This window comes from Physeter macrocephalus, chromosome 11 (genome assembly GCF_002837175.3).
Source record: "Physeter macrocephalus isolate SW-GA chromosome 11, ASM283717v5, whole genome shotgun sequence".
Classification (NCBI taxonomy): Eukaryota; Metazoa; Chordata; class Mammalia; order Artiodactyla; family Physeteridae; genus Physeter; species Physeter macrocephalus.
The window spans coordinates 20,255,577-20,270,394 of NC_041224.1; the positions used below are offsets into that span (position 1 = coordinate 20,255,577).

Genomic DNA, 14,818 nt, shown 5'->3' on the forward strand with positions numbered 1-14,818 from the left:
AGCGGCCATGGCTCACGGGCCCAGCCGCTCCGCGGCATGTGGGATCCTCCCGGGCCAGGGCACGAACCCGTGTCCCCTGCATCGGCAGGCGGACCCCCAACCACTGCGCCACCGGGGAAGCCCGGATACAAATTATTTTAACAGCCACTGCTACAATCAGGGCTCTCAGGCCAAATAATTCTGATTCCTGACATCGACTCTGGAAGCTTCTAAAAGGCAAAAGCATACACAGTCGTTCATGCTCATTGCTTATATCAAGCAACATAAATCAAAATGCTATTCCTAAAACATAAGAAAGATCTTGTCACGATGCCCAGCACAGAGCAATCACTCTATAACCATTTGCTTCCTTTCTGTCTTATTTCCATTTAACTCAATCGGGCAAAAGTATTTTCCCCAAAAGAGATGCAACAGTTTTCAACAATACTATTTCAAGGGCCAGGATAAATAAACTTTACAGAGAAGTTTCAGATGTAGGCGTTTGCTTCCAGAACTAGTGGTGGTGCTGAGGGGTGACTTATGGGACTTTAGATCACCAATAATCTCCATCATTCCCAGCACCCCATAAAAATAAACTCAAAATTAAAGCAGTCCTCTTGTTATGAAATCTAGCTTCAAGACGAGTCCCCTTTCAGCCAGACTGAAACCCTGAAGTTACTCTATCGATATTCAGGTGCTACAGCTATCCAAAATCATTACATAATCAAACAGCCATTTATTTTTCCTTATATTAGAGGAAGCAAAGCCAAGTAGTAAGGCTAAATCTTGAGAGCTGGGCAGTCCTGGGTTTGAATGCCAGCCCTTTACTCATTAATGAGAGACCTTAGGAAAAATACTCAACCTAAATCTGAAAGTACCCTCACGTTAATCACTGAGATTAGCCAGTGAAACTGGGGTTGCAGATCTCAGCAGGCTGATGTAGGGACTAGACAAGATGATGACCATACAGCACCTGGCAGGTCTTAGCACCAAGTGAGCACTCAGCGAATAGCTCCCTGCAGCATCCTTCCTCCTTTTTACCGATTCAAAATCTCTGACGTTACATGGTCTCCCTCTATTAAGGTAGAAAAAGAGAAAAACTGGCCGAATAACAAAATCATGGCTATACTAACAGCTAGAATTGTATTGATATTTTGAGGAGTGTTAATATATCTCTGAACAAAAGGATTTTCTATTTTACAAATGATTAGAAAAATTCAGCATCCTGCGTGGAGATCACAGAATTCTAGGAGTCTGTGTTCTCTCCCTTTCATCTCAATAGGTTACTAGTTCTGGGCAGAGAGGAAACAAACATCTCTGCTTCTGTTCAGCTCTCCTTTCTCTATGCTGCACCCTCTGGCTAAAGAGCAGCCTACGGAGGAATTGTGTTACCTACCCTGAGTTGTTACCATGACATTGTTGCCAAAATAGCAGGTACTCTGCAGGAGTCAGAAAAGCCTCTTACAGGTATTATATGACTTCTGCTCCGGGCACATCCTCTGTTGTCTGTTAAGGGCCTGATGGGGCAGCCAGGGACCACCAGGGTCACACACTAGCTAAGGAGACGGAGAGGGGGTTTGAAAATCTTCGGGCTCTCACATAAACAGAAGATTCCTCTCACCGTGAGGGAACAAAATGATGCCTTGATACCATCTGCAGAACTGTGTCATACGTTTCATGAAGTTGAGTTCTTTTCCTAAATAATGAGTATTTCAGGGCAGTAAAAAGAATGCTGCCTCGTTCTTTAAAATAGAAACATGTTACCTGGGAGATAGTAGGAACTAAACCTTCAGATTGAGAGAATATACAAACGGACAATGTGCAGACCATGGATGACAAGAGAACTCTGACCCCAACCTCTAGAGCAACCAGTCCAGGGAGCCAAAACACAATCCTGGCAGCAATCGGCCCAGAAGGCGCAGGACTTGATTAATAACTGATGGTTTCTCTAGTTTTTGTCCCTGTACCCAACTCTGGACCAACCACAGAAAGCCATGTACGTTCCCCAATCACATGGGATGCTCGGCTTCTGACCAGCCTACCTCCAGCTTCTCCATGCCAACAAGCTCGAGTCAGAGCACACCTGGAGCCCTCTCTTTTTTTAAGTGAAAAACTTTCCCACTCCCCGGCCTGCCTTTGAGTCTCTGCCAAAGGCAAGTGATAGAGGCTCACTCCCTTGCTACAACAAACTGAATAAATAGCTTCTCTTCTCATTTGAAGGGTTTTTGCTTAGTTCCGTAAGATTCACTTGTTTGTATCGGTTATATCTAGTATACTAACAAGATCATATTTTAGGATTTGCAATGCTAAGGACTATGGAAACTTAAGCAACGCAATACCACCCTTGAGGCCTCTGGGCAACCCCAAAATCTGCCTAGAATGTGCCTTCAGCAGCCTTTCCTACTCACCAAACCCACCTCCAACCGTCCTTCTCTTTCCAATTTGTGGCTCCAGTTATCACAAAGAATTATGTACAGTAACAGAGTGAGCGACCATCAGCTTGCCCAGAACTGCCCCATTTTAAGCACTGAAAGTTCTACAGCCCAGGAAACCCCTCAGTCCCAGCTAAACTGGGACAGTCGGTCGCCATTCTAAGACTCCTCACCATGCCGTGCCATTCTAGGACTCAGCCTTTGCAGATGTAATTCGTTCGGCCAGAAATCCTCTCTTTCACCATCGACAAATTATCAACCTGGTGAGCTCCTCTCAACCTGCCGAGCCCGAGCCTAAATTCCCACTCCTAGGCCTCTTTGACAACAGCCCATCCCCTAATCCCAAGCAGATGGTCACCCCCTCCTCTATGCCACCCCACTGGCCTGCATATACTTTTGTGCATATCACATGGCATAGGGATGAGTTGGTTATGGCGTTTAGACCTTCTGACCCTGGTACACAGTCATCTCCTTGCAGGCAGGAGGTGTACTGTGTTTCCCTCTGTGTCTCCGCACAGCAAGCCCATGTTTGTCTGTTTCCTGAGTAAGTGAATTTGTGGGGGATTAAATGGCTTAGCTATTATTTATTTATTTAACATAATTATAATTACTTATCGAATTCCTGAATATTAACAAATTAATTATTTATTAACGAATTAAACTGATTCTCTACAAAAAAGTCCAAAAGTTCCAGACGAAGCCAAAGGGACAGCTTATAAATATTGATATATATGTGGAAGTTGGGCGCCTTGTAAGAAATATACTTATTAATCCATTTCAATTACCCCGATTATTGACCTACCTCAATCTGGGTGGTGTTGTCCTGCCCGTCGTCCAGGAGCAGGTCCGTGAAGCCTCTGGGCTCTGGGGAGTCTTGGCCCAGGCTGGCTCGGTTTGAGTCTACCGCCTTGAGAGAATCCAAGTGCCTTTTCCACCGGTGGCTGAATGCATGGGACTCCACCTCCACCTCCTCTTCTGTTTGTGGGAAGGCCTGAGCAACCTGATAGTGCCAATCTGTTTGAAAAAAAAAAAAAAAAAACAAAAACGATTTACCACCTGTCATGCATCATCTGCATGCTTTCTGATAGAGAAGAAAAATATTCTGCTAGTCATAAGAAGAGGAAACTAACTCATAACAGTGAAATCTGTTTAACTGTAATATTTTTGAGTCGTACGAATATCTCTGAGTAGAATGCAATTTTAGGACACACCATGATAAGTCGTGACAATGGTTAATGTGCAGATCCAGCAGAGTCCCAAAAACAGATGTGCAGCCCTGAAGTAATGCACTTTTATTCCCTTCCTTGCCCGCCCTCCACACACACCCTTCATAAACATTCTCTAGGTGTTCTGAGAAAACAAACTACAATCCAAACAAAGGAATGAAACTAAGTGATTCCCAGCACATTTGAAAATACAAATCAGACATTAATAACTTGTGAGTTTATATTATTTCATGTGAATTATGCTGGGCAGCAGAGAGAAAACAGAGCATTTGAATGGGTTAAATAATACATGGAATGACCTTCGTGCAAACGTGCTAACCTGCCTTGTAGCTCACAAGTCAGACTTGGTTCACTGCCAAACTCATTTAATAAGCCACGTCCTCGGGAGGCATCACACACGCTCGTGTTCATTTGAGCTGTTCTCACCTCGGAATCTTGTCAGGGTGGTAAAGGATGACAGTGATATAGGCACTTAGAGAAATGGATGGGAAGGCAAGGAGATCAAATCACAAAGGTATTTTCAAGCCATCTGCAGGGACTGGCCTTGCTGACCCAGCTCATTCTGCTACTACAGGAGGGAAAATTAGATTTAATCATTACTCCTAGTCTTTCATTTCAGTGGGTCAGCAGGGGAAGGTGCTCCACAAGCATGGGAAATTCAGTGTCTGACCAAGAAGAGTTCTCCTCTAGGCAACTATTACCAAAAAATAGGAATTGACAGGCTTTCTACCTGGCAGGATATGGGTTCAAAAAGGGCTAAGAGAGCAGTGATTTAATTACAGCTGTGAGGTTCCCATCAATACAAGAACCTTCCAAGAAACAAAAATGTATTTAATGAAGCTTATAATACCATTAAATCAGTTACTTAGAACTCTAATAACCAAGTTAAGGCTACCACTACCAATCACACGCAAATGGTCTAAAATATCTCCCTTTGAACTCAGAGAGATGCTAATCTTTCTTCTAGAGGGGCTATTCCTTGATTTCACTGTGAATTTAAATGATCTGCCACTGCCTAAAGCCTTATTGGATACAGTCTAGAGTGATGCACTACCACAGTGTTGGCAATCTCGACTTTTCCATGGGCTTATAGAATATTAGAGCTTAAAAGAGTCATGGAGATGGAAATGGCCAAAAATTCCACAGAAAGGAACCCTAGAGCCAGAAAATGTAGCACTGTGCTCAATTCACAGAATAGCTAGTTGTAAGGCTAGGAAAAAACTCAGGTACACAGAGGGTTGATCACGGTCCCCTCCCACCTGCCACACAGTAAATGTTCAATATGTATGTCTAATGAGTATTTTACAGAAAATGTTTCTTTTTTTTTGTTTGTTATAAATTTATTTATTTTTGGCCGCATTGGGTCTTCGTTGCGGTGCGTGGGCTTCTCATTGCGATGGCTTCTCTTGTTGCGGAACACGGGCTCTAGGCATGCGGGCTTCAGTAGTTGTGGCATGCGAGCTCAACAGTGGTGGCTCTGGGGTGCAGGCACAGTAGTTGTGGCGCACGGGCTTAGTTGCTCTGCAGCATGCGGGATCTTCCCAGACCAGGGCTCGAACCCGTGTCCCTTGCATTGGCAGGCAGATTCATAACCACTGCACCACCAGGGAAGGCCCCCAAATTTTTCTTTTCTAAGGTGTTGTCCCCACTGGACATTGAATAATGCTCGATAAATGTTTGTTGACTGACTGAATGAATGAATAAATTGTAGACGGTCTCTTTGGAGCAAAAATGATAGGACCAGGCACAATTAAGTACGGAAGAAATACTGTACAAGGATTCAGGAGACCTGGGGTAGAATTCTTTCTGTTAGGTTTGCTGAATAGGGGATAGTGCATAATTTACAAAACTCTCTGTGCTTTCTTTACCCTATATTTCAAATGGAAATGAAAATATCTTACCTGAAAAAGCAGACAGCTTTTCCTGAGTATGTGCCAGGCTCTAAGACTTATGATTCTAGGCAAAGCTACATAAAGCAATTTTATTTGCTTTATTTAGATATCCTGCCTCATTACCAAAAATATATGAGGCGGCTTACAACAAAAGTACACAATAAAGTTTTATAACAACCAGATAAGGCCTCGTAGCACAACACTCAGATTAAACTTTAGAGCTGTGCATTCACCTTGCACTAGGGGTGGTGGCTATCTGAATACAAACAATCATGTAGGAACAACTGAAAATCTGTAGGATCCTTACTAGAATGTCAGTGCAGATAAGAAAGATAGCAAATATCATGAAGTCAATGGATTAAACAGTCCTAGATATAAAAATATTTTTAAAAAAAAATCACAGAAAGGGAAAGTCTCCAGCCAGAGCTTTCTCAGTTCTTTATAATGTAAATCAGAAAAAAAAACCAAACCGAAATCTCCAAAGAAGTAGTCTTTATTAAAATCTTCAAGACAGAATTTCAACGCAACTGTTGGTTTCTTTAAAATAGATGTTATCATTGGATATTAATTGCCTGATATTAATTTTACCATTATCCTTTTAGATTTTTATAACACAGGACAAAACATAGTACTTTTCATGGAGCCTGTTAGGCCAGTAACATAACACTAGCCCCTGTGGTCCTGGTACAGAGCACAGAGTAGACGAAGTCACTAACACTGGAGGAGCTGTCTGCAGAGGAAGTCTAGTTCTCATCTTTGACTGCCCTTCCTCGTTTTCTCCCTGCCTTCTTACCCTAAGAAGGAGCTTCAAAACTTAGGGAGGATAAAGTCCATATTCCCCACTGCTAAATTCATTAAACAAGGAGGCCATCAGACTGAGGTGGCTCTAATACCTTAGCAGCCTACGTAAGCAAACGCAAACCTGAGCCTGCAGCTGCCTCAAGGTTAAGAAATCAAAACCTAAGGACAACCAGTCACAAACTTACAACTAGACTTTTCTGAATCAGGCCAACACTTAAGCTACGGCCAATCAAATAATTTCCTTGTTTTCTTCTGCCTTTTCTCCATAAAATGTCTCCCCTCGTTGGGGTTCTTGGAGTGCTCCTAACCACTTCTGGTTTGTGCTGCCCCACTGAAATTGATTTTCAGTCAGGTAAACTCTTAAAATGTTGAATATGCCTCGGTTTATCTTTTAACACCACTTAAGTTGAAATTTGGGAAGTCTGATTAGTGTGTCAAACTCTTGTTTTTGTGATGAACTTTCCAACTCACTTTTAGCTAGATTATTGGGGAAGGTGAATTTAACAGACAGGTAGGCCTCCCGTATAAAACAAGCATAAATGCTTCCTCTAGCATGTACAAGGGTAAGTCCCCAGACAGCTGTGGGTTTTGGTGTTTGTTTTTCACTTTTTAGCAGCGTTTTATGATTTTTTTTTGCTTGCTCTACTGTTGTATTAATTGCTATTACAGCCATTGATGACTTTGCCTCCATGATGGACATGCTTGCTCCTTCTAGAATCTACTACAGTAAACTTTGTAAACTGATTACTCAATCGCTTGCTGGCTCTGACTCTAAAGAGTAAACAAAATCTAAGGAAGGAACTGAGGGTTTTCCAATGTGAAAATTTGTGAGCTTTAGTGCCTAGCCTCTGTGAATTTTCTTTGGGTTGCTATTTTATACCTAATTCTTTTTCTCTGGTTAGGTTATGAATAAGCAAGACTACCCAATCATGCATAGAGGAAACATTCTTATTTGCTCATAATTCAGCAGTACATGGTTCATCAAGACTAAAGTATGAAATTGGCTTAGATTTTTAACCCATTTCAGAATGATTTTTAGAGAAGATAAAACAAGTCAAAATGGATGTTTCCAGAAATAAAGACTGAGAAAAACTGGCAAAACCACAGCCTTGTTATCTACATTGTAAATTACTCCTATGCACTTCATGGGCTTTCTAACTCATAAAAATATTTCAAATTATCCTTTAGATCACCACCAAAACAAATCATTCAGAAGAAAGATGAAGGGATATATGTGATATAATTTTTCCCTTCCCAGCTGTAGTGAAAACAAAAGCAATAGGAGGGATCTCTGAATAGTCTGGTTGAACAGATTGTCTGCTTTCTGTCCACTGTATGTTAATTAAACCACTGATGGAAAACCTTCAAAGATAATTTTCGCCAACATATTTTGCTATAGTTGTTAATCACATAGCTCATGGAAACATTAAATATATCTAAGGACTTCCATTTGGATATAAGGAGAGAAGGCAAAAAGACATATTTTTGTATATTTAATATATAAATTGACCTTAACACATTCTTGAGATATTTTATTTGATAAAAATAGCAGATAAAGTATTACTGAAGAAGGTATTTCATTACATTTCAAATAGACCATCATTATGAAACCCAATAATGTCTAGTTAATCTGACAGTAAGATAAGAAACTCATGTACATCTTCATATTTTTCTTTGCAAACCTTGCAAGTCTCTTTTGTGCTATCATCTACTATAAAATAAAATCATTTAAAATAAAAAAAAAAAGGGAAGAAAGCTGTTCTGGGTTGGATGTGTTTATATTTGTGTCTTATCCTAATGATTTTATTTAAATACCTTACATTTAGCTAATAGTTGAATGCATCTTTAACTGTATTTCTTGAGTCTTGCATACAAAACGTGCATACGATATATGTCGAATGACCAAGGAGTAACCACATAAATTGACATGCATCTTGTGTAATGAGGATCCATCATGACTGCACCTTTTGACATGTACTTTGGTCTGCACTTCACAAATGAACCAAATCATTCTTGTGGATCCTCTGCAAAAACGTTAAGATTTTTTACTGCAAACAGATTTACTGGCTAGATTCATCTGACAATAGATAAAATTATTCGGCTAAGGTAGACTGCCATATGGCTTCACATCTCAGTTTATTACGGAAATGAAGAGGAAATGCCATACAAATGGTTATATTCTTGGTTCTGTCCAATAATGAACTGTCTATGTAGTGGACATGGAGGTTTTGACTGATAGCATTACGGAGTAAGATAGCTACAGAAGAGAAAGCAGACGGAATGTTTTGTCGAGAGACATTAAAGTGTTTGAGTGGGACCGGGACATCATTTTCTTGTTAAGCTTCCCACATGAGTCTTTGTGTCCCCCTGGTTGAGGACCACTGCCCCGTGCTCTAGTCCTACCACAGGTCATGTCTTCATCATCTCTTGCCTCCTACCTGGTGTTACGTTCTTCAAACTCTACCTTCTCCAACCTTTTCTCCATCTGCTATCAGAGATACCTTTCAGATTTATTCACTTCTCTCTTCTGATTGAAACCTCTAAGGCTCCTTACCACCCAACAAAACGATAAAACACCTCATGCTCTTGTTCTAACCACTCTTCCCTGTCTCTGCCTCCCCCATCATGCTCTATGCTCCCACCACACAGAATTTCTCAATCATTTCTTTACCTGCAGTGAATACCTTTGCATGGCGGAAAGCCCTTCCTCACTCCAGGGCTTTGGGAAATCTCACAACTCCTTCAAGATCCAGTTCAAATATTGTCTTGGTAATTGGAGCCTCCCTTGACTCCTCCAGGCAGGGCTAATTGAGTTTTCTCCTGTAATCCAATAACTCTTTTCACCTGACTCTTTAAACGCTCTTCCAACTATCCCCACTTCAGTGTGAGATTGTGCAGGAAAGAGTTAACACAGCAGGCCCGAGACTCCTATCCTTAGAAAATCTTGTTTGCAAGGTTGGCCCTTGGCTGGTTCCTGGGAACTAAGATTTGGGGAGGGTTCCCACCATCTCCTAACAGATAAGAGTGGCTCACTGTGGCTATAGTGCCTGGGCTAACAATACTGTTTATGCTGAGAAACTGCCTTCCTTTTGGGAGTCTGGAATTTTGGTACACGGTAGATAGAAGGTGGTTATGTGAACAGTTCCCAATAAAAACCTTGGGCACTGAGTTTCTAATGAACTTCCCTGGTTGACAGTATTTCACATGTGTTGTCACAACTGGTTGCTGGTGGAAGTAAATGCTTCCTCTGCACTCCCACTGGAGAGCACTCTTGGAAACCTGCCCTGCTTTCCCCAGACATTAAAAATGCCCCAAGTGCCTTTTCCTTTTATGAATTTTGCTTTGTATCCTTTTGCTGTAACAAATCACAGCTGAGTCTTATGATTCCTCCTATCATATGACCAAACCTGAGGGTGGCCTTGGAGACTCCTGACACAGAGACGTTTCAGAACAGGACTTCTCTCTTATTTATATTTGTTGTCCCATCAGTACAAACATGGATATTGACATATAATAAATATCCAAAGTTTTCTGAAAAGCAAATGAATGAATGAGTAACAAAATGACTGGCCAGGTTGCTGCCCATCTGAGACAGCATCTTAAAGGATTATGTATGCGACCTGTTGTCCAACTTCTTAAGATTTTAACCATGTTTCTTGCTCAGTCAGACAAAAGGATGGAAGAAGGCAAAAACTATGGGAAAACAAATCTATAACAGCTTCTCCTTATCGGATATGAGTCTGACTCAACAAGAGCTCGCTGGCCAGCTGGGTGAGGTTCAGCAACACTCGTGGTTGCAGTTCTTTCCGGTTCATGAACTCAGTAAGAAACAGAACACATGTCTTTGAAGGATGTGGGCATGGCCAGTGAGATTGAAAAGCTATGAAGCAGTTGAAACAAGGACAGTTTAAGTGAAAAGTGGAAAACAAGTGGAGGACTACGCTAGAAGTCTGAAGCATAAGAGTCCAGTCTCTGAGGCACAGAGCAGGAGAACCATAAAGGCGTAAGGCCGAGACGTAAGTGCCCTGCACACCCCTTACTCTCCGCCCTTCCCCTTCCCTGACTTCAGAGTCACTGCAGGGTTCTTGGTCACTGTACAGTGTTTTTCCGGTGAAGAACATTAGCCAGTTCAAGAAAAAATACACAGGAAATGAAAGGGAATGGGAAAATGCAACCAAACACTCAATCCAAAATATGCACAAAACCAGTTACACGTTAAAAATGTAATAGTTTTCTATTCTATTAAATAAAATAATAAGCAGACATTTTAATTTTATATATAAAATGGTTAATTATCCTATGGAAAACATGATTAGCCTTATGAGCAAATGTTAATATTTAAGACAATTTTAAGGTATTGTTGCATATTTACTAAAATATTAAGAATAAAGAGAAAGAATAAAACTGCGTTAACAGTTATAAAGCAGAAGTGTGCTATGCATTGCTTCTAATAATGGGTTAAGAATAGTAATATTACTAATAATAACTAACCTTCATTTAGGGTTGGTAGAATGTCAGGCACTGTTCTAAACATTTGCAAACATTAATGTATTTGGCATGTATCAATACTATTATTAACCCCATTTTACATATGAGGAAATTGATGTATATAAGATGGTCAGTGATACACTAGGAGGGTAACCAGAGCTTGATCCATAGGCTTGGTTTTGACTATCATCTAATCTACCTATGATTAATCTTTCAGGGATCAAATTAGCAATGTGTCAGAAAGCCTAATGATACGACACAAAGAAACAATCTAAAAGAAAAATAAATAAGACAGAATGCGCTATTTAAAACGGCAAAAATATGTAAATAATCCAGCATGTCAAAACAAATAAGGAATAAAATATCCCATCAAGTTGACTGCCAATGCGAGGAAACGAAACAAAGCCAGTGTAAAAACATAGCAGAAAATAATAGCACACTAATATTGATTATATTTTTTAATTATATCTTGAAATGTTGGGAAGTACTTTAAAATAAATAATTAATCTTGTTAATTGGGCATTTTCTATTAACTGCCTAGTAGAAATTTAAAAGAAAAACTGAATTCCTTCAAGTAGACTCAAGCATTTGTTTTACCATGATGACAATCTCCTGTTTTATAATAAAAGATGATTGTCAGAGAACTCAGGCCATCCACTGATTTTTCAGATAAATCTGTCAGATTTGGAGAATAAACTTATTTCCATGTAAGCCATAGTCTACAAATAATCTACAAACAGTGAAAATAGCATTTAATTAAATCTGAGTCTATCTTTTAATAAGGTCCTTAGGATTTTCTGCAGAAAACATAGCATCATGAACCCCGAAAGCACATGGAATTTTTAGGTATGTGATCTCCTGCTGTGTGTGAAATAAGAGGGGGGCAGCTCTATAGCTTTTATAGTCCCTCCCAGCTTATAAAAGTCTACCATCTACTTGCTAGCTAAATATCTTGTTAACATATTTTAGGCTATTTGGGATCATGTATTAAGTATTCTACATTTGTTTTCAGATTTACTATTTAATTTGTGAAAATCCATGTATCATGAACTTTAGAGTCTCCATAGCACAATAAAAAAGTGAAACTATTTGGTAAAATACCTTAACATTTCTCTTTATCATTAGCCATCCTCAACTACCCTTGTTTCCTGTATTCAGAATGGCTGATTTTAAAATAAGGGCTCTGCACTAAAAGCTAAGTCCAGTGCATGAAAAGCATGACTCTGCCAGCCAAGGGAAATGGAAAATTCTGTAAACAAGGACCAGTCATGGCCAACAGCCTCTAAGGAAAATTTAGTCTTCCGAGCCAGAACAGGCCAGATGGAATCAATGGTTATAATGGTGCGCCCTGTCAAAGATGATGTCCAAACGCCTAGGGCCCAGATCACTGAGTGCCCTCTATTAGATTATGGCTGCCAGATGTCTGATAGACTCAATCTCACTGTATACTGTCATCAGACCATATTCAGTTTGTGGGGTCAGATCCATAATGGCCCAATGTTGAGCCCAGGGTGACTTAGCCAATGACCACAGATGACAGACAACACGTATTTCTATCAGATTATGTTGTGTAACTTTTATCTGATTTAAATCATATAAATCACACCATTATCAAAACAGCCCCAAATTTCTATAGGTTAAATGCCCTCCAGAGATTTGTGTGGAATTGGATAAGCAGCCAGTAACACCTGTAATTTCCTCATCACAAAATTATCTCTACCGTTTAATTTTTTAGCAGGTTATGGTCCTAAGGCTATAGCTGCATAGCCTCAGGCAGTTCAGTCAACTACTCTGGGCCTGTTTCTTTATGAGAAGATGACTTTAGTTAGTAGAAGACACATCACATTCTTAGAATCAAAACCAGAAGTATTCTTCTGAAATGTGATTCTGAAGTACAATCTAAACAAATTATCAGATTAACTGCATCCACACTCCCTACTTCCCCCGCAAAATAATAAGCAATGCCTTTCACATAATCCAACAACTAAGGGATAAACACCTGGTTTGACAAGGTCTCTAGATCTGGGCTCAGCCCTATGGCCTGATCTGTTCCCACTATGACTAAACAGATAATATTAGCTGTTAACTGTTGAATATCATTCCTGGTTAAAGGTGAAAAATACAACCACAAACTCTGTATTTTGGGGCTTCCTGCTGTTGCCAGGGTTGATAATGCAGGGTTAACAAAATATAGGCTTAAGATGCTCAACTTTGAGCACCACACAAACACAAAGGAAAGCCATTAAAGAATGTTAAGCAGAAAATTAAAACAATCCTATTTCAGTTTTATATAAATTTAAAAGGCCAGCAGGAAAAATGTCAATAGCAATTAATACTATGTATGCCTATTCAATTTTTTGATCTATAAAATGGCAATTGTATATAGTTTATCTTAATATATGCAAGGATATATCCTACCTAATAAATTTTTTAAAAGATTAGTCCTCAAATTTAAAAAATGAGCAAATGCCATAAATAGATAATTCATAGCAAAGAAAATATAAATACTAATAAATATATTAAAATATTTAACATTTTAAGAAGTCAGAGAAATACAAATTACAATTCTTTCATATACTACATTCACAAAGATTTATTGTAAAATTGTACTTGTCGATATTTGATAGAGTAATTTCTTGAAGCTATTATTAGAGAGTATTGTACTCTCTAATATTGGTAGGGAGAGTCCAATTTTAATCAAAATTTCATATGTGCATATTTTCAATCAGTAGTAAAAGTCTTCTAGGATTTGATACTGTGGAAATATTCTCAGATGTGCAAAAAGATTTATGAATAAGTATAAAAAAACTGTATATAGTATTATTTGAATTGGGTAAAAGGAAAAACATACATATACACAAAATTTAAGAAGAGAAAGAAATACATTATAGTATTACTAGTGGTTTTCTCTGTGTTATGCAAGTTGGAAGCAACCAGTTTTTTTTGGTTTGTTCTTTTGACATATCTTTATTTTACCTATTTTCTACAATGTGTTACTTCTATAGCAAAGGAAAAAAGCCCCAAGTCTCTACTGTTTGAAAGTCAAGTTCAAATAGTCTGACTTGGTGAAGAATTTCATCATCACCAATAGATAATTTTCCTAGGCAGAGCTATTTTAATGTGAACTCATAAAACTTTAATCAAACCCATTGCTGTGTTCTTCTCATTATAGTGTAATTATTGATTAAATGCCATTCCTTCACAAACTACCATGAACTTAGCCAGGGGAGGCGTCATGTCTTTATTCACCTTTGTGCTCCTTTTTGTTATTATAATAAATGTTCACTAAAACTGCCCAGGCTGTACAGTCTGTTTCCTTGAGCTACGTCATGATATAGTTGGGGTGGTGACATGGCGTTTTCCATCATGGCTGCTCTTGCTTAGGACAATCTCATTTTTCGGCTTAAAATTCTTAGCCTTATATACTTAGATATGTTGGGTTATTTCTTGAGAAAATTAGAAGCAGCTCTACCAATTTCTGTGCAATTTCCTATATTTTTTTTATCACCTTTTTCATCAAGTAAAAGATCTGTGTTACAACATTCTAACTTCAAAGTCCTTTAAAATGTTCACAGAGATTAATACAGCAAAACAAAGTGATTTTCCCCCAAGTTATTGTACTTCTTACATTTGATTCACACATTTAATGCAATATGTCTTCACACGATCTTAGAACCACAAAGCAATGGGCAAAACTACTCAGCTTTGATATCTCCAAATAACTTTACAAAAAAAAAGCTCTATGAAAAAAATCACAGGAAGGATGTATGTTTCTGAATATCAAAAGTATTGTGAAGCAAGGATTCATAAATAATATATTAGTTACAGCACAAAGCATATAATTCTTTAAACAAAACTGACACGTTGTTATTTACATTTAAATAAGAAATACTTTAAATACAAAGATGTGCTCACTTCATTAAGAAGCTCTTGAGTATTTACTAGCTGACAACTTGCATGATTCATCTACTTGCCCAGCTCCCCTTAAGACTAACTCAAG

At 39.0% G+C, this 14,818-nt stretch overlaps 1 protein-coding gene across 1 annotated transcript in view; it reads right to left on the minus strand.

Moving 5' to 3' along the window:
* Window positions 1–14,818, minus strand: part of PLXDC2 (plexin domain containing 2) — a 406,618-nt gene that overhangs the window by 241,580 nt on the left and 150,220 nt on the right. The window contains exon 2 of the mRNA XM_007108130.4: window positions 3,214–3,425. Coding sequence (XP_007108192.1) covers window positions 3,214–3,425 — 212 coding nt within the window. The remainder of the gene's footprint in view (window positions 1–3,213; window positions 3,426–14,818) is intronic.